This window comes from Sardina pilchardus, chromosome 1, assembly GCF_963854185.1.
Source record: "Sardina pilchardus chromosome 1, fSarPil1.1, whole genome shotgun sequence".
Lineage (NCBI taxonomy): Eukaryota > Metazoa > Chordata > Actinopteri > Clupeiformes > Clupeidae > Sardina > Sardina pilchardus.
The window spans coordinates 50,073,737-50,092,357 of NC_084994.1; the positions used below are offsets into that span (position 1 = coordinate 50,073,737).

The 18,621-nt window shown below is 43.5% G+C and overlaps 1 protein-coding gene and 1 long non-coding RNA gene across 2 annotated transcripts; both read right to left on the minus strand.

Moving 5' to 3' along the window:
- Nucleotides 1-163: 163 nt before the first annotated feature.
- col9a1a (collagen, type IX, alpha 1a) lies at nucleotides 164-12,955 on the minus strand. The gene is made up of 27 exons (XM_062535738.1): nucleotides 12,939-12,955; nucleotides 12,655-12,661; nucleotides 12,471-12,524; nucleotides 12,276-12,329; nucleotides 11,964-11,996; nucleotides 11,559-11,615; nucleotides 11,304-11,357; nucleotides 10,925-10,978; nucleotides 10,529-10,582; nucleotides 10,227-10,280; nucleotides 9,453-9,506; nucleotides 9,284-9,337; nucleotides 8,824-8,877; nucleotides 8,678-8,731; nucleotides 8,497-8,541; nucleotides 8,255-8,308; nucleotides 7,966-8,019; nucleotides 7,794-7,847; nucleotides 5,793-5,864; nucleotides 5,145-5,180; nucleotides 4,980-5,024; nucleotides 4,219-4,251; nucleotides 3,906-4,052; nucleotides 3,358-3,412; nucleotides 2,787-2,975; nucleotides 1,814-1,891; nucleotides 164-1,170 (listed from the first exon to the last, which is right to left on the minus strand). Exons 1-27 carry the CDS (start codon nucleotides 12,953-12,955, stop codon nucleotides 959-961), a joined length of 1,728 nt encoding a protein of 575 aa, XP_062391722.1. The 3' UTR covers nucleotides 164-958.
- An 81-nt stretch (nucleotides 12,956-13,036) lies between these two features.
- On the minus strand, nucleotides 13,037-17,111 carry LOC134080083 (uncharacterized). Its single transcript, XR_009939161.1, has 5 exons — nucleotides 17,099-17,111; nucleotides 16,943-16,981; nucleotides 16,792-16,854; nucleotides 13,309-13,362; nucleotides 13,037-13,061 (listed from the first exon to the last, which is right to left on the minus strand). It is a non-coding gene; the product is annotated as an uncharacterized LOC134080083 (long non-coding RNA).
- Nucleotides 17,112-18,621: the final 1,510 nt, after the last annotated feature.

Below are 18,621 nucleotides of genomic sequence, written 5' to 3' on the forward strand. Positions count from 1 at the left end.
GACTTTACTGACATCGGAATGATGCATGTGTCTTGTTTCACAGCTTTAGTAATGACAGTCTTCGTTTAAGGTCAGATTTGATGGTGTCTGAGGCTTTAATGACCATGACATTCATCTTTACACCATGCAAAGCTTTATCAAAATGTGTTTATTTCCCCTTTTTCCACAACTGGCGTCACATCTGCCTTCCATATAATAAATAATATATAGTGCGTCAAACAGGATCAGGTGAACGGGCTCTTCCATTGTACACACACAACAAACACTGCAATGAAATTAAGTGCTGTACTGTACAAATGTCTGGAAACATGGAAGTCAGTGACAAAAACACACAGGGTCATTCTATCACCAGTATAATTCGCAAAAGACCTCGGGTTCAGTATTGACACATATACACAGATTTACAGTTACATTTCAGACATAAGATAATTCATATTTGGCATGAAAACAGCAACTAAAAAATGAAATTTGTATCCAGGTGTACAAGTATGGTTGAGGAGTATTTCTTATTACAAAAGGAGGGAAACTAGAATTCCAATGGATATGATTCAAAATGTCTCATCAAAGAGGGCAAGAAATATATTTCATCAGCCCATATTTTTCTATTAAGGAGGGAGTTACTGTCACATCAAAATAAAACATCAAAACAAAAGACTTTATTTCTGTAACAATTTATTTGAAGTGGCTTTCTCTTTGGCTCAGTCATAAGAGCAAGCATGTCACGATATTACATACCACCAAAGGAATTCCAAAGATGTTCATCCCTAACCATCCAAATGATTCCATGCGTTACAACAAACGTTATGAGCACACGTGAGTATCACTGTGACATGACATCTTACTCTTATGATCCCAAAGTGCAGTGGCTACTTCAAGTAAAGTGTTAGCCTGTACTCCTCAGTGGACGTGTTCTCTAAGTCTCTCAGGTCTCCCTGACCTGGGCTCTGGAGTCGGAATCTCAAAGCCCGTCCCCGTCCGGCCCTTTCATGCCGGAGTCCTTGGCCGAGATCTCCCCTGGCAAGGCCTGAAGGACACACTGGGAGGACTCGCACCATCCGTTGACCCCGGCATGACCAGGAAGCCCTGGAACACCAGGCAGGCCGGGAACGCCACGCGGGCCTCTCAACCCATCACGGCCGTGGGTACCGTACGCTGCTATACCTGGCGCACCTGTGGGCACAAGATGCATTGAGTCACGTTTGAGTTACGGTTTAATAATTTCACTGGCCATCACAATCACTCAAGGCACTATTGGCTAATTCAGCTGATTTTAAAGTCTGCGTTTTTGGTGAAAGGTTGTTGACATATGAGCGCAACAGCGAATTACAAATTCACCCAGTCCCCCATGTGCTTCTCAAACAAACTGGATTGGCTGAGCCCCTGTGTTGGCTTTCCATTCAGAGCGACTGTGTACCAAGTGCATGCATTGTAAGAACAGGTAGAGAACCATGAGGAACAATTCTATCAAAAGTGTATTTGCAGAACAACTTTTAAGTAAACAAATCAAATTAACTGGTTTTGTGGAATTTGTTTGGAATTTGACCATGCAATACACCAATAAACCAAAGTGAAGTCAAATTCCAGAGTCTCTATTTTGAGCTGGATCTGGATGATCGTGTAGGGAGGGGCAGCGAGATATGGGGACCTACATCAGACCAGCACTCTTGAAGCTATGTGAGTTAACACACACACACACACACACACACACACACACACACACGGATGGACCCAATTATAATATCCTCTTCCCTCCTACTGGGTGGTGGTGGTGTGTGTGAGGGGGCGAGAGTAATTGAACTGCTCTTAGTCTTACCAGGAAGACCAGGAGGACCAGCGATACCCTTTGGACCAATAGCTGTTGGGCCTCTCTCTCCTCTGTCTCCTGTATCACCTGTAAACAACACGCATCAGAAAGGACAGTGAATCCAGAAACAACAACATACATTACAACTGAAATATACAAACTCGGCAAGCCTGCTCTGGGAATCTCTGGGAAACTTCTCATCCATAAGGAGCTTGCTCTTGATCAAGAGGAGTGATTGTGCGTGTCTACTTAAAGCCAAGAAGGCAAAAGGCAAAAGACTGTTGACATTTGGGCTGAACAGACAATAAAAATGACATCTCTCCTTTCCATTCTACCACAGTGACAGGTTGATTGGCTGGGTAGGTTCATCCAAGCCAATTTGATAGTCTCCATATATAGAGCCAGGACTGTGCACAGCAGAACACACACAGAACAGACAACTGTGGGACCACGAGGAACAATTCTCTGACAAAAGTGCATTCTCAATCACAAAAGTACAAAGCACTCCTCTGTTGTCTGAGCAGGAAAAACACATCTCTACCAATGAATGCTCCAAAATGGACATTCTCAAGTAACTGTCAGTTTGGCCTGAAGTCAAATTATGAAACACTTCATTGGGTTACACAAGCTATCGCCATTCCTCCTGGCTCAAGTACTCCAGAGCATTGAATGAGAAAGATCACAGAAATACCCTCTGGCCGGGCTTCATGCCCAAAGTGTACTGCAATGTCAATATTTTTTTCATAACTGGAGACACAGTTAAGTAGCCTAATTGGTAGGTTAAGTGGGTTATTGTGGTAGCTTAATACTGTATGTTGCATGTTGGCTAGCCAGGATAATTCAGGTACAGTAATGTCTCGTTGAAAGGGAAACATTCTTTGAGACTGCCGGTATCAGTGTCCAGTAATACCCCCAATGGACTGTCTGTGGAGCTGGACAACAGCTCTGATCTGTGGGGTGCACTAGATGCATCGCTGCTCACCTTTGGGTCCTTTACGTCCCAGCACGCCTGGCGGCCCTTTGAGTCCAGGAAGGCCTCGAGATCCAGGGTGTCCGGGGTAGCCGTTGTTGCCAGTGGAGCCGGGAGGCCCAGGGGGACCCGGAGGGCCAGGGAGGCCTGAGATGCCGGACTCTGGTCTGCTGAGGCTGGCGGCCAGCTGAGCGAGCTGCTCTGTAATCAGAACGGGACCACACGTCAACCACATGGAAGGAGGGCAGGTGATGCCCTGATGAACATGTCACACACAACGTCATGCACATCTAGGATACTGTATGCGCAAGACCAAGCTGCAGTGAAAGACAGGAACTTCGTTGCTCCTGTCAACTTCTTTGCTTCTTTGCAGTGATGCAGGTGTAACAGTGGGTGCCAGATTGGGAGTGATGTTGAGGGGGTACTTCCCTCGCCATGGATTTAGCTTCCTTTCAACTCAACAGCCTCCCCATGTCATAGGATGCAGGCCCGAGTGTGGAGCTGTGTTTCATAACTCTGATGACCTGCACTTCACACACTAAACAAGAGATGAATGAGATTAGTAAGATGAGTGTGCTCTTACCTTGCATGACTCTCATGCACACTTGCTTGATGTGCTGCTCTGTTGGACCTCTGCCCTGAGGAGATTGTTATTGTTATATACCTCATTTCAACAGTGTCAAATGCTGCTTGTTTACATGACACTGATAAATCATACACCAAGACACCAGACATTAAAGCCAACTCATTACTGTGTCATAAGTCAAGTGACAAGTCAGGATTCACAGTCTTCCAACATTGCACTGTGTGTGGTGGTATGGGTGGACTGCACTGTGTGGTGCTATGGGTGGACTGCACTGTGTGTGGTGCTATGGATGGTGGCTAAGGAACTGGACAAGCAATCAGTAGCCATGTGTCATGGGTTAGGCCACTGTAAGTAAGTAAGTAAAGCACTCAACCATATATTACTCCAGGGAGACTGTGAAATGCTTTGGACAAAATATCAATTAAATAAATAAAATGTAGAGAAATGTGTTTTAAAAAGACACATGCGTGTATATGTTGTGTTTCCTATCAGATGGCGTTGGCGTGACTCTTAACACAGTGTGTGTCCTCGGTCTGGGTGCTTACTGCTGCGCCCTGTCCTCCGGTCAGTCCGTGGGCTCCTCGGTCTCCCTGCATGCCACGAGGCCCGATCTCCCCTGTCTCTCCTGAGGCTCCCGGCAGGCCGCGCATCCCCTCTGGACCTCTGTTGCCCGTCTCTCCTGGCTTCCCTGTCTGGACACAGTGCCACAGGACACGTGTGGTCAGTGTCAGTGCGTGTCATCTCCCCCTTCAGCTCTCACATTTGTATTGTTTGTACAGTGTCAAGCAAGCGCTGCAGTGTGTGCAGATGGCCAATAATGAGCAGAGTGTATTTGTGAGTGCAGAGAGGGGCACTTACTGATCCTTTCTCTCCTGCTTCACCTTCCTCGCCCTGTAGAGAGAGGACCAGCACATCAGCACAACAACAACAACAACAACAACAACAACAACAACACAGACCAAATCCACATCCACATCCACAGGCAGATCTGACTAGGATGGAGAGGGGCCGAGTGGGTGATGGAGTGGAATGCGGAAAAAAAATAATGTATTCCTGATTTTCCTGAGGTTTATTTCCTGAAGGCAATATTCCTCTTGTTCCTCAGAGTGGGATTCTACACTATAAATGTGGGTGGCAACAGGTCTGTACGAAATGGGAATAACTGTATCTGCCTTATAAGAGACCTTCACTTGGTCAGATGAAGTAACGTATGTGTATCCTTCATGCAGCCTTCAACTTCAACTTTGTAGGACTATGAAATTGTCTGTCAGTATCTTGGCAACGGTAAACAGAAGACAGTGTTCTGTGTTCTAGGCCATCCAAAAAACAAGTTCATTGCTGGTACATTGATGTCTGCTATGGCAGGTGACTCAATTATACAGTTGGAACCTCCCATTTCAGACAGACCCAACATTGTTAGTGGTCAGTCCTGTAACCTTCCTTAAGAGCCAGTGTCGTATGGTCAGTGACTGTTTATAAAGCAACTACACAATCTATGGTACAGTCCGAGGTGGTTGAGGACTGTGCCTATTTGGCAATCCTTTTACAAGGCACCAGCGCATCATGGCAAATGAGGTGGTCACTCCGTGACCTCTACAGCAGTGTGTGTGGTCTCTTACGGGGTCTCCTTTGTTTCCTGGGGTCCCCTCCTCTCCTGGAGCTCCCTAAAGGCAGACAAGCAGACAGAATTGAGTAATCAAAATGACAAACAAACAGAGCAAGACTTACATACTGTATCTGTATGTTATTTTGACGGCTGGCCGTTTTAAACCCGTTTGACTTACTTGTTCACCTTCAGGGCCTGTTAGACCAACTGCACCCTGAGGAAACATGTGCATGAATATGTGTTAAATTGACATGGATGATCACATTCTGACAAAACATCATTAAAGGGAAAAGTTGAAAAACAACCGGTGTACTCCAGTGACACAAGGACTACTTCCTAGAATACATGCACTGCTCAGGCTACATATTACAAAAATAATAGGATTCCATTCATGAAATAGAAACACACTTTTTGACTAGGTCTAACTTACAGAGGACACAAAGCACAATACACTTCATAAACACAGATAATTATGTAGGCTACAGCACTATATTTGACCAAAAAAGAAATATGTCAAGTGTGCCAGGCACACAATTCAACTCTAAGCAGATTTAGGCTGGATTAGATCTGTATTCTCACACTAAGATAAGGGTCACTTTTCCAGCGTACATGGACCAATAACCAACTGATATGACTTTCTTTGTGTTGTGAGAATTAAGAGGTGAGAAGTATAATGAACTGAAATATTATAGTCTGGGGTAAAGTTCTGGTACACTATTCTTTACAGGGAAGAGAGTGTGCAGTGTCCTGAGACGAGAATATTCATATTTCAACATGAACATTTATTGATTTTGTACATCTAAGAGGTCTTTTCATTTGGTCTTACCCGATCTCCTTTTTGACCAATAAAACCAGCCGGGCCTGGAAGTCCTGGAAGACCAATGTCCCCTTTAGGTCCCTGTTAAACATCACACACACACACACACACAGAGACACACACACACACACACACACACACACACACACACACACACACACAAATACACACACACACACACACACCTAAAATTATTCTGTTGAGAAAACAGAACATCAACTGTGCAAAGACCAACCTCACGAGCCTCCATCTAACCACATTAGCTTAGAAAAACATACTGGCCGCGGCGGGGATGGAAAAGCAAGTCGGTAGGTGTTGTAGAGATGTCTGGGCCCTGATTGTGCCATACCCTTGGCTGGCTGACTTTTGAAATTCCTTCGTAACAGAGGTCTCTTTCAGGCCCCTTTCCTGCTGCCCATATCCCCTTACCAAAGAAAATACCCCCTGAGCCGGCTGGCCATAGCAACAACAGGCCATTCATGCTCCTCTCCATCAGATTACAGTAGTGCTGCAGCCAGGAACCCCAGAAGGAGCCTCGGTGTAAGTTGGTCCTACCAATTGGCTCCCTATATGTGTGAATACATGTGAGTGTGAGAGTAAAAACATAATAGGATGTCAACGTCCCTGACAGATCCACATGGGGGCTGTTAGGTCACTTGGCAGCAGAGTGGTTTTGTGAAATCTGGGTCAGACTCCGTCAAAAACTCCCCACGGTACAGCAGTCTTGTTCCTCCTTGCTACAGTTAGTTCTCAAAGTCCACATGATATTTTGATAATCTGTTTGCTTGGCAAAGGGCATCTCTGATCCACAGTAGAATAATGTCATTAAGCCCAGTTAAGAACCTCCTCCGATATGAGCCCAATGCCATGCACGGGCTGAATGTGGAGCAGGTCACGTTGTGTGTGCAGCAGAATGTAGGTGGAGTACAGACTGTGTCACTGTCCAGCCCTTTGAGCTAAACTCACACACTTTTAAGCCTTCCCTGGTGTTTCTCAACATAAGTCAACTACGCACGGCAAATGTTAACCGTGTTCAGTCACATATCGGACGTAAGGTGAAACTGTGTGCACAGGAGTGACAGCTTCAGAACATCCTTTTCTCCTCGGACTGCAGCAGACTCCAAATATTTGCACTGGGCTCCATTTTCCTCCTCTTGCTTAGCGACTCCTTCATTTCCTGCTCCAGCACTTTCTCAGTTCCTCCAATCAGGTCTTTACAGACGTTCCAATGAATACTTACAGGAGCAATGATCTCTGTGACAGCGTGTATTACACAAAAAACACCTTTTGCATCACAGAGGTACTAGGGTGCCTGTACATGTACAGTACTACATCAAAAACAATCGTCACCATCATTCGCCTTGTCATGTACCTGGAGCTTAAGACTGTCTTAGTGTAAACCAAACCATCTTTGTCTGAGATGCATTTACAAATGGACCATATCCAGTCACAGCAAAAGCTCACAAAACCGTTTGAGTCTCCATCTAACAGTTAGGAGTTAGGAGTTAGGAGTGGTCATCTAGTCAAATCTGCTGTCTGCTGACACAGCTCTATAGTGAGTCTTTAACCTAAGATACAATTGCTATAGGTTATACAGTTTGAATAAAGGATGTCCTTAACTTGGGCTGCAGGGATCACTATAGATCCTATTTCTGGGGTTTTCTTATCTTAAACTACTGGGCATATGATGATATGAATCTAGAGCTTCTGGTGTTACTCTCATGTTGCCAAATCTACTGAAGCTGTACACGCAGACATGCTTCTTAAGACCCACAACACCCACCATACTATTGTTCACCTTTTTGCTTATTTCACATCTGAAAAGTCTGATGTCCCACCGTTTTTTTGCCAAGCTCAGTAAAGCATAGCAATAGTAAGCTACTCTGTAATGGTCTATTATATCTCCGTTTCAGTCAAGAACATAAGGCACAAAATCATTCCAAGACAAAACAAAAACAAATGTGTTATCAGTGGCTGATGCTGTGCCTCTTTTTGGGGCTGGTGACTTACCCTCTCTCCCATCGGCCCTGGAGGTCCACCATTACCGACCGCTCCTCTCTCCCCCTACACACACACACACACACACACACACACAAGAGCAGAGACGCTTATCACTCACGCACTGGACACTGTGTGGACAGGACACAGTGCTCATTGGAGGTGCGGACAGAAACATACTCACTGGTCCACCTCTGGCGCCCACCGGGCCCTGCTCCCCCTGCTCTCCACGCTCCCCCTGCACATGAACACAGCATCAGAGCATCAGAGCAGCACGGCCATCACCCAGCCGCCACTCACTCACCACCCAGCCATCCTGACACACACACACTCATACAGGCATGTGACTGGGAGAACATTTAAAGGGCATCGCAGTGATGATTTCCATCACAGTGAATGTCTTTAACATGTTGAAGGACTTGCATACAGCAGATGAAGAAGTAAACATGAGTAAATGGCTTGGATTGACTCACACTTTTGCCATAGTTCCCGATTAATCCTGCAACGCCGGAATCACCTGAGGCTCCCTGGAAACAAGAAAAAAATGCTGTGCATGTTTCTAAATTCAAAAATGGCTATTTTGTGTAGAATACTCCCAATAAATGAAAGCAACTGAAGTGCTATTTGGAATCCATTTAAGCCACAAACATGATTTTTTCTTGTTGTGAATTGTTCTCTCTAGTTTTCTTTCTGTGTGAATTCCTTTTACACTAACCGTTGGCCCAGAGTGCCCCTTTGCCCCTGGGGTACCAGGCAAACCCTGCAAAGAAAAAAAAATACACACATTTAGACACAATTATGTAATTGCAAAGATCAGAAGAAAACTTGAATGCTTCTACTCTCTCCAGTGGAATGCATATGTGTGGCATGTGGCCCTTTGAGAAGCTACTACTCACAGGAAGTCCCTGCAGTCCAACATCACCAGGAGATCCCACCTTTCCTGGAATGCCCTTAAAGACAGACACCACGCAGGATCAGAGCATGATTCACTTCAGCAGACTCCTAGTGCAATGACACAATATCAACACGGGCAGCATCATACCTTCCCGCCTGGCATTCCAGGGATACCCTCACGGCCATCTGGTCCAGCTAATCCCTAAATGAAGAAAAAAATTACTAAGGCATGTTTTTACAACAATATTTCATCAAATATGTTCTCGAATTGAATTGAACTTCACATAAATTCACAAACTATGTAACATCTCTGTGGAGGGTCGCCACCACCATCATCTACAATGCCACTTCAACCCTGAGCGAACATCTTCATCTTCAGTGGCAACATGGTTTCCCTTCCTGTTAGCTGTGGTCACTCATGTTTAGGGTAAGTGTTTCTAACATGGACACTCATGTTTAGGGTAAGTGTTTCTAATGTGGACACTCATGTTTAGGGTAAGTGTTTCTAATGTGGACACTCATGTTTAGGGTAAATGCTTCTAATGTGGACACTCATGTTTAGGGTAAGTGTTTCTAACATGGACATCACTCAGATGTGGCACACTTACAGCTTCTCCAACGGCGCCTGGTAATCCTCTTATCCCTTGTGGCCCTCGTCCTCCCTAAACAACAGAAACGTCAGCAATGCAATCAGCAATGATCTAAAGCTGATCATACAATCAATATTTTGATTATTTCAGAATGTTTTTGTCTAGTGATGTTGTAATTGAAACTCACTAAGGAACCTTTCGGCCCTGTCTCGCCAACTTTGCCCCTTCGGCCAGCATCACCCTGACAGAGAAATGCAAAATAATTAGTAAGAGGTAACAATCATAAATTTGCATACCACATCTTCATTCATAGACAAAAAAGTATGGAGGGTCAAGAAAAATGACTTATCAGTAACTACTAATGAACTATGCAGGTGATATCCTCAGATACTGATCCGTAATTACTCATGAACTGATATACACAAGAGGTGATACATTCAGATACATTCAGTGGCATGAAGTAGCGTGTCTCTGTTCCAGAGTCATGCTACTGTATGTTTTTGAAGACTGCAGTGGCCCTTGACCAGGCCCTCTACCAATAAAAATGTGTGCTAGATTTGAGACTATGTGTCAGTCATGTTTATATTGAATAGGACATGGACTAAACAACAATGTTCCTCTTCTTCCTTTTCTGTTTTGGAGAGCAATTGAAGATTGACATTAAAGTGGGCAGCGTGGGATCAATTAAAATAATTGCCATTTGTCCTTCGTTCTGTAAGCATGTCTAAGCTGGCCAGAAATGCCATAATCCTCTGGAGAGAATTGAGAGGGGGAGGAGACCCAGTGCTAGCTGTGACAGAGCAAGGTCACAGTGAGGTCATCTGAACTTGGTGAACTCATTGGCACAGCAAATATTCCACTTAAATCACTGCGTAGCTAAAAAGGTCAAGGTCAAACACACACTGGGGTCAAACAGAGGTCGCACATGTGGCTGAAAGGGCAGCCCAAAACAAGCACTTACTGGGGGTCCCTCGGCGCCGATGAGCCCAAGATCACCAGATTTTCCACGACCGCCCTGCATGACAAATACTCAGATGATGATCACGTTTATATTACCGACGTTCAAAGCTTCAGCATCAACCAATCAAATGACTATTATATATGGCAGCACCAACACTTTACTCATATCTCTTACTTCTTACATGTGACAATGGCTCTAGTGCTGGCACATGTGCACAAGAGGAAACAGTACAGCGATGGAGGGCATCTTGCTCCTGATGTAATATCTGTGAAATGGTGTGAGACAGTGAGCCTAGGCCTTACCCTTTCACCTTTGGGGCCCAGCAACCCAGTGATCCCTCTCAATCCGCCTGGACCCTGGAATTACAGCACGATTACGTGTGACACAAGTTCATATGAGGATGAGACAGTGGGGTCATGTGAGGTCAAGTCCAAGAGTAAACAGAGATGGTGATGCTGCATGTTGAGCGACAGGTGTCAGAGAGATTAGCTGTAGATATGTGTTGCTTAGCAATTGTGAAGTTGTGTACACAGAGAGCTATCATTACTGTAGATCAACAGCAACAGTGGTGGATCAGTCTAAGAGCTGTATAAGTGTAGAGTTGGCTACATGTACACAGAGACAGTGATGTGCACTGGGGCGCGACATGGATGTCATGTCATGACAAATGCAGGAAGTGTAATAGCAGAATGTATTACTGGTAGTCCTTGGGATCCTTGTTCCCCTGGAGCTCCCAATTCCCCCTCTCCACCCTGCAGCATAAGGACACAACATTAGAGATGAATGGTGTCAGCTTCACTTTATACTGAACATGGTGAATACTCAATATCTCTCTATCTACTCAACCATTTAAGCCCACAGAGGAGTACATTGCAGAGTACATTCTATGAGATATATGGTTAAATATGTACCATTTCTGGTCATTTACACACCTCCTTGTGTGAACACCTCTACACAGCCCATCAAACATCCTGAAGAGCTTTAGGTGAAGAATATAACGTAAGAGTCTATCTGATTTTGTCACCACAATTATCTGTCCGCGTTTCTGGTTAGTCTTGAATTCCACATTCTTGTTACCTTGTGTCCTTGCTTCCCTGGTTCTCCAGATTCACCTTTTGCACCTTTGTGGCCCTGTTGAGAGGTTTAAAATGTATTTAGTCTTTACAAAGATCTGTACTAGTCACCATCTTCTGGAACAATGACTAAAGCCAAACAGTCCCATCTGTTCTTTAGACACAAAGAGTTCACAACACACAATAGAAGATCCATGATGTTCATATCGATTCAATACTAATTCAATGAGTACAGAACACATGGAGCAGAGGAGCTCACCTTCATTCCTGGTAGCCCAGAGTAGCCAGAGAGGCCGGAGGGGCAGGAGGTGGGACACTGTGGAGCAGAGAGAGGACTGCATTAACATCAACACCACCTGCTCTTCTATCTACCCTCATGGGGGGGGTTCAACTGCATGGCGCAGCTAACAGGAGTCTGTAATATTCAGATCAGGTTATCTTTCCTTTGAGTTTGAAATGTATCAACTGGAAAATGACTGCTTGACCCCCACCCCCTCTGACAGTTCACAGGAGATTGGCAATGTGTGATGTGAAATTGCAGGGCAAACACGGCTTGTTGTGATGAGGACAGTAGATAAACTAATCCTGGTCACTACATGTTTAGAGCATGCGGGACTGTCTGACTGGACTGGACTGAAGATGAGGTGAAGTGTGAGAGTCTCACCAGATCCTCTCCATTCCACACTCCCGGTGGCCCCTACACATAAACACAGAACACAGCACACAACTGTTACACATTCTGACAGGTAAACGTGGCTAGAATAAATACAACCAACCTGTCTACCCAACTGAAGAGCACAATTATTTCAAGTTTACCCTAAGAACTGCTATTACAATGAACATTTCACATTATTTCCAAGTGGGTACGTTTTTATTATGTTTTTGTCTGATTCCATCAAGCAGGAACATCTTACACATCAGTAGTGTTATTAGAATACAAACATAGAACAGACAGCTGAGACGTGTGTTATCATACCCTTGGCCCAACAGCTCCAGGAAGTCCAAGAGCCCCTCTTAGTCCTCTGGCTCCCTGTTAGAGAGAAGCATCCATTCATTTAACAAGGAGACCTGAAATCACACTGCCAACTGATTGGTGATCAGCATCCTTCAGATGTTAAATTGCGAGACAGTGGATGCTGATGTGAACGCAGCATGTTGTCATCATACACACCGGAGGCCCAACTTTGCCCAGTTCCCCTGCCAACCCATCCTCTCCTGCAGCTCCCTGTCAGAGGAACGTAAAGAGTAAAATGAGAGACCAGCAGGATTCATCCAATGGTATAAATGATTAGAGGAATAACGGCATATTAAAACGCATAGACATGAAGGGTTACTCACAGGCTCTCCATCAGGACCAACTCCCTAAAGCAGGAGCACAGTAAAGGATGTTAGTCATGATATGTGCAAAAGAGTTTATAATCTTTCAGTATTTAAATATAGTTCATTCTCTAAAAGCACATACACATTGAAGATGTAAGGGGGACTAAGGCCTCATCACATGACAAAACAAATTGTCACTCTGGGTCTTTTATTCCATAGTTAGACACAGAACATTTCTATCTATGATCCTTCACCTCCAGCTCCAGTAGAAGAGATTATAATGTCTCTCATTTATGAATATATTTGTCATTGATCACACCTGGCACCTGTTAGCATCAGGTGTTTCTGTAGCTCACCTGTGTGAGCCAGTATAAGATGATGAGTGTTTGACGCGCTGTTTACTTACTGCTATCCCACGGGGTCCAGGTGCTCCAGGCTCTCCCTACAGTAAAACAGTCAGTTGCGGTTACTCAGCTGAAGGTCATCACCTGAATTCTTCGCTCTCACTAAAGGTCATGGATATTGTTAGACAACATACTGTATGTCTAACACAACATATGTCTAACACAACAACTCCTTAACTAGTATCAGTCCAGATACTAGACAATTAACCGGACAATCAATGGACACTTTCATAATGGTATTATAACACAGATGATTCAAGATGTTTGTTGGAGGAAATGCTTTACGTTTGGTCCAGGAACTCCATCAGGGCCAGGGTCACCAACAGGTCCAGTCAGACCCTGTAGAGAAAATGAGTTTGAGTTGATTTCATTGAATGGACCTTGATCCATTACTGTAAGCCTATAGCTGGTACTGACCAGGTGGGTTTGCATGAACAGATTTTTTTGGTAAACTATCCAAATGAAAACTTTGAGTCATCTGTTTACATCGGGTACATTCTATTCCGGTCAGGTGCTTATAGGTGCTCTAGAATCTTTGGTCGGCATAGTCGATGCTGCTCTGCTTTTGCTTGAGAACCTACAGCGGGGAACCTGACCGACCTTACACATAGCAGTTTAATCGGAATAATAACGGAATACACCAGCCTTTTCCGATTATCCAATCATCAGTTTTATTCCGATGAAGGTGTTCATATGTGTCATTTTTATTCCGATTGCGCCGTTATTCCGAATCCATTCGGATTAAAAGTGTCCATGTAAACTCACCTAATTTGGGTCGCATACATGAGAGGAGGGTCACTAGAATCAGGGAACTTACACAGCTAAATGTGATCCCAATAACTTTACTGATACATAATCTCTATTATTTTATTCATTATCTTGCTATGATGCCATCATCCAAAACCGACATATAACTTTTCATTTGGTCATTTCAAAGCACATTTACAGTTTTTGCCTGTTGCTTGAACACATTTTGCAAAACTTTGCTCACTGTGCCAAAACTCTACACACAAGTAAACATAACACAACAGTAGGAAATATACCTTTCACATCTATGTCAAATTGAAACTCTACTATCAGTACCTAAACTCTGCTATCAAAACCTAACAATCCCTTGTCAAAATATAACTCTGGTGACAAAATGAAACACACTTGCATCATATGCATACATTTTCAGATCGGGAGGAACACACTAGTCTACTTTATATAAAACATATTTGCTTGAATACCTGTTGCAAAACTTCGCTCATTGTGCCAAAACTCTAAACACACGTAAACATGACACAACACTGGGAAATATACCATTGACATCACCATTTCCAATGGCAAAACTGAGGGCTTTTTGTAGATGGCTGATTGGTGTTCAGTTTTGCAAGTAAGTGCGTTCAGGTGTGTATTTGAGAGGTTGCAATTACCCGATGTGTTTTGTATTTTGGATATATGTGTTAAACAAATGGTACTCTGAGATTTCATTTTTGAACGAAGTGTCTATGTATGATATAGAGAGTAGTATGCAGGACCAAGTGTGTTGCATAAAGGAGTAAGTGTGTTGCAGAATTGAAACTAGAGTGCAAAGCAGCACTTTTGTTTAAGGGATAGGTACATGTGTTTGAGATATTGCAACAAAACTTCAAGTTGTGATACTTTAGTCTAAGCATGGGTCTATAGTGTTCAAGCAACGGGCAAAAACTGTAAGCAAAGCTTACCATAAATAAAGTCCACCATTGTCATTTTCCCACCCCAATCATGAACTGTTGTGTAACATTCTCAACCAGTTACACAGCTGAATGCAGTGATACAGTATATTCACTGTCAACTGCAGTTGCAAATCTGGCAATATATGCTTCAATACAATTCTCACTATGTCATATGAATTCAACACACACAAGTGTCTTTTCTAGAGTTATTGACTCAAGTTTACCCATAGGCGTGTTCTGTGGTACCCCCTCCCCCCTGTTTTAGGAAGGTCACGTGATTTCTGAGTCTATATAACCCCACCAAACCATCTTTCAGCTAATTTCACCTCAGCATTCTAGAGCTAATACAGGAGGAAAATTAGACTGGGTAAACCCAGCCCCAACTGCCGGCGATTGGATTTCGCCCCGCAGCTCAGGCTAGAAACCTGCACATGCACAATGCTTCCTGTCCACGTTTGCTGGAACCAATCACAAACTGGCTTATCCACCAAGCGCACCCAGATCATTGGTCTGATTGGTTCTATCCAAATGCGTACAGAGTCATTTCAAATATGCCCACTGATCATGCCTCTAGGGCAGTAGAAATACAAGACTCCCCAGACTAATGTTACTTTTTTAAAAGATTGCGCTTAGTCTGGTGATAGCCAGGTTAGGGAAAAATACGTAAATATCAAAGTCGACCTGAATTTGAATTAGTTTACATTAAATAATATATCTAGACTTTAATTCACATCAAACAAAACCTATAAGATAATTTTCCTCAGTATGAACTCGAGAACAATAAACTTTTTGGGGGGAGCTATACTACACTATAAAGTTTTGTATGAGCTATTCATTCATTCGTTTTATGAACATTTCATTGTATAGTAAGTAAACAACAAACGTTTAAAGAAATGCTGTAATAGCAGTTGTTGATTTGTGAATTATCCACACCTCCACCAAAAAGATTATGACTTTGTTTCCATTTATGTATCTGTCTGTTTCATGCAAAAACTACCAGGCTCATTCTCAAAACACATGGTAGGCATTATAGCATCGGTCAGGAAAGAATGTAGCAGATTTGAATCATGGGATAGACCTTTCATTCACACATTCATTGACATTTGGCCTCGGCAGGGATCTGCACTTTTCCAAGTGCCGCTTTAGTTAATGCCGTGTCAAGGATAGTAGAGATTACTCCCAATTTCCATGCATGCAACAACTATCATATTGCTCTAAAAACTCTCACACCTGGGAGTTAGGATGGTACAAATGTACAGATCTCCTTTAACTCTAGGTCTAGGATACCTATAATAAAGAACTTCTGTTCAGATGAAGTTGGGCGGGTGGAGGATGCTCGAAGAGGTCTGACCACCCCCAAGTTCAAACTCCACCTCCTTTTCCACCAGTTTTTGCTGTCAGACACAGACTCTCCTTAGTTCACAGCCACTCACACCAACTCACACCAACCATCCACCAACTCACAACCACTGAACATCCGCCAAAAAAAAGAAATTTCACATAGAACAAATGTATATTATAAAATATACTTAGACATCTCCAGATTTTGTGCTCTGCGTTCACGTTTCCCTCAGAAATGGAGACTTGCACATTTTCTCTTCCAAATAGCATCTCACACTGCCTGATCACTGTCATCCTGCTTCCCACTATCTGATGCCTGATCATTTCATCCTCTGAGCTGATCCTCCATCTTCAGCACCACTCGCTCTGCGGACAGCACATGCTGATGCCATTTTCTCTCTCTGAGTTTGCCAGTCTGCGGCTACAGTCATTTCAAGGGCTACAGTATAGTGCCGTCCCCACGGTGCTAAGCTCACACAAAACCCCCTCTGTTTCCACCAGGAAGCTTTTTTGAGTCTCCCCCTGGTCGGCTATAAATGGCCAGATTCATGTAGTCTACTGAGCGTTTCAATCACACTTTTTTTCCCCCTTTGCCGTGTGTGCTTAGGAGCCAACATAAATGTCTCATGCAGCCATCCATGTTAGAGATATTTCATTTATGATACCTTGACTGACCAATGCTTTGCTTTGCAACAGCCCAAATCTAGAAAAAAAAGACCAACAAACTCACATCAGCTCCTGGGGCTCCAGCCAATCCGTTAGCTCCATTTTTGCCATCATCTCCATCAAGTCCCTACAATGTGAGAGAAAATTGTAATTTGGTCTGAGGCATGATGCCCTTGTGCACAACAATACTCTGCAAGTCATACAAGGCTACTCACAGGGCCACCGTCTGTACCAGGCCCAGGTCCTCTGTCCCCCTGAAATCAAAACATCAGAATATTAATCTAGCACATATATCGTCCCACTTTCCATGAAAAATATTGATTTGAAAAATGGCATGGCAGTGCCAAAATAGCATAGTCTATGTTACTTACATCAATGCCGTCGACTCCTGGGTAACCAGTAAGACCTGCAGGACCAGGGGGCCCTACCGGACCTGGGGCACCTCTCTGAAAAAATAAATAATCAACATTAAATCCTTTTGAGTGTGTTTTACCTTTAAATTCTCATGCACTGTTATCCTTGTGCACCTAGCACAATAGCCCCATTGTATGACACCCAACCTGGATCTGGTAGAAAAGGTCAGGATATATTCACAACACTGTACAAAGGCTCCCTTCTGATACCAGAAAGTGAGAACAGATGTTGACATCTGTTTAATTAACTGCAAAATTGTATCCATATATCTTGAGGGATAGACAAATACCCATTCACATATTCATTCACCTATTCATACATACTTCATATGACAGCCTCTTGGAGAAGAAGTATTTGTGTTAAAGTCTGTGTGTAGACACAGATTACCTTAACTAAAGCCTATAGCAGAAATGATTTCCAACAGCCATGACTATTTGACAGACCCCACAAAACGCACAGGTGTAAAATGTAAACAGTAGCCTAAAGAAGTGATTGCGACTCATTAAAACGAAAGAGACTGTAAGTAGGCTACATGGATACGTACACAAGCGAAGGTAATGAATAGGTTATAAATACTTTAATCACTTACCTGAGCGGAGCAAATCAGAACAACTTGCAGTAAAATAACCAAAAATGACGCACGGTAGCTCCTGGCGTGCGCCATGGTCTTCCCGATGGCACGGAAAATTCAAAAAAGTCCTTTTTCTGCAATTTGTTGGAGATCACAGTATTCCTATCAATATTCCCAAGATGAACCTCACCACTCACGAAGAGGTAGGGCGTGCTATTACTAATTCATGTTTATGCATGACGGGCATGGCTCTGCGAAACGGTCAGAGAAGGAGGAAGGTGCATGGACGGGTGTGACCCCTCCCCAAAGCCAAGGTTTCGGTGAGTGAGTGAGAAACACTAGACTAGACCAACTAAATTATCCTGTCGTCTGTATAAAAGCTTATGCAAACGAGCTGCAATATTATGCTTGACTGTGTGGACCTATTTTTTTTTTAATAAAGGCCTATTCATGGGTTTTATCAGGTCCCTTTCCACAGGTGTATCAAATCAAGCACATTGATTACACATGCAGACTGCATGGTGCTTGATTAATACACCTGTGGAAAGGGACCTGATGAAACCCATGAATATAGTTATACGCCATCATGCATTAATCAAAAAGTAGCCTAGTATAGGCCTACGTTGCCATTATGGTGGTAGGCAAGCACAGAACGGTCCCAAGTGATAAAGGCTATCTAGCTAATACAAATATGGTCCTCAAAAACATATTTCAAAATACTGTGTATAAATGTAACTTAAGTAAAACAATAAGTTAAGTTACACTGCATAGGCCTGCATAGTTACTACTGTATTTTGGTGATGCACATTTCCCTACCATTTTGTCAGCCACGACGAAGGTGGCGCTGCTTAGACAAGAGGCGTGTGATGAGTTATTTCTTCTCCCAAAAAGCGTCATTTTTAAAAGCGT

Coding starts and splice junctions, on each gene's coding strand:
- col9a1a (XM_062535738.1), bottom strand. Junction 11,358..11,558: donor CTGGGCTACCAGGAATGAAG/GTGAGCTCCTCT, acceptor ACCTCTCAACAG/GGCCACAAAGGTGCAAAAGG. Junction 3,413..3,905: donor CCGGAGGACAGGGCGCAGCA/GTAAGCACCCAG, acceptor CAATCTCCTCAG/GGCAGAGGTCCAACAGAGCA.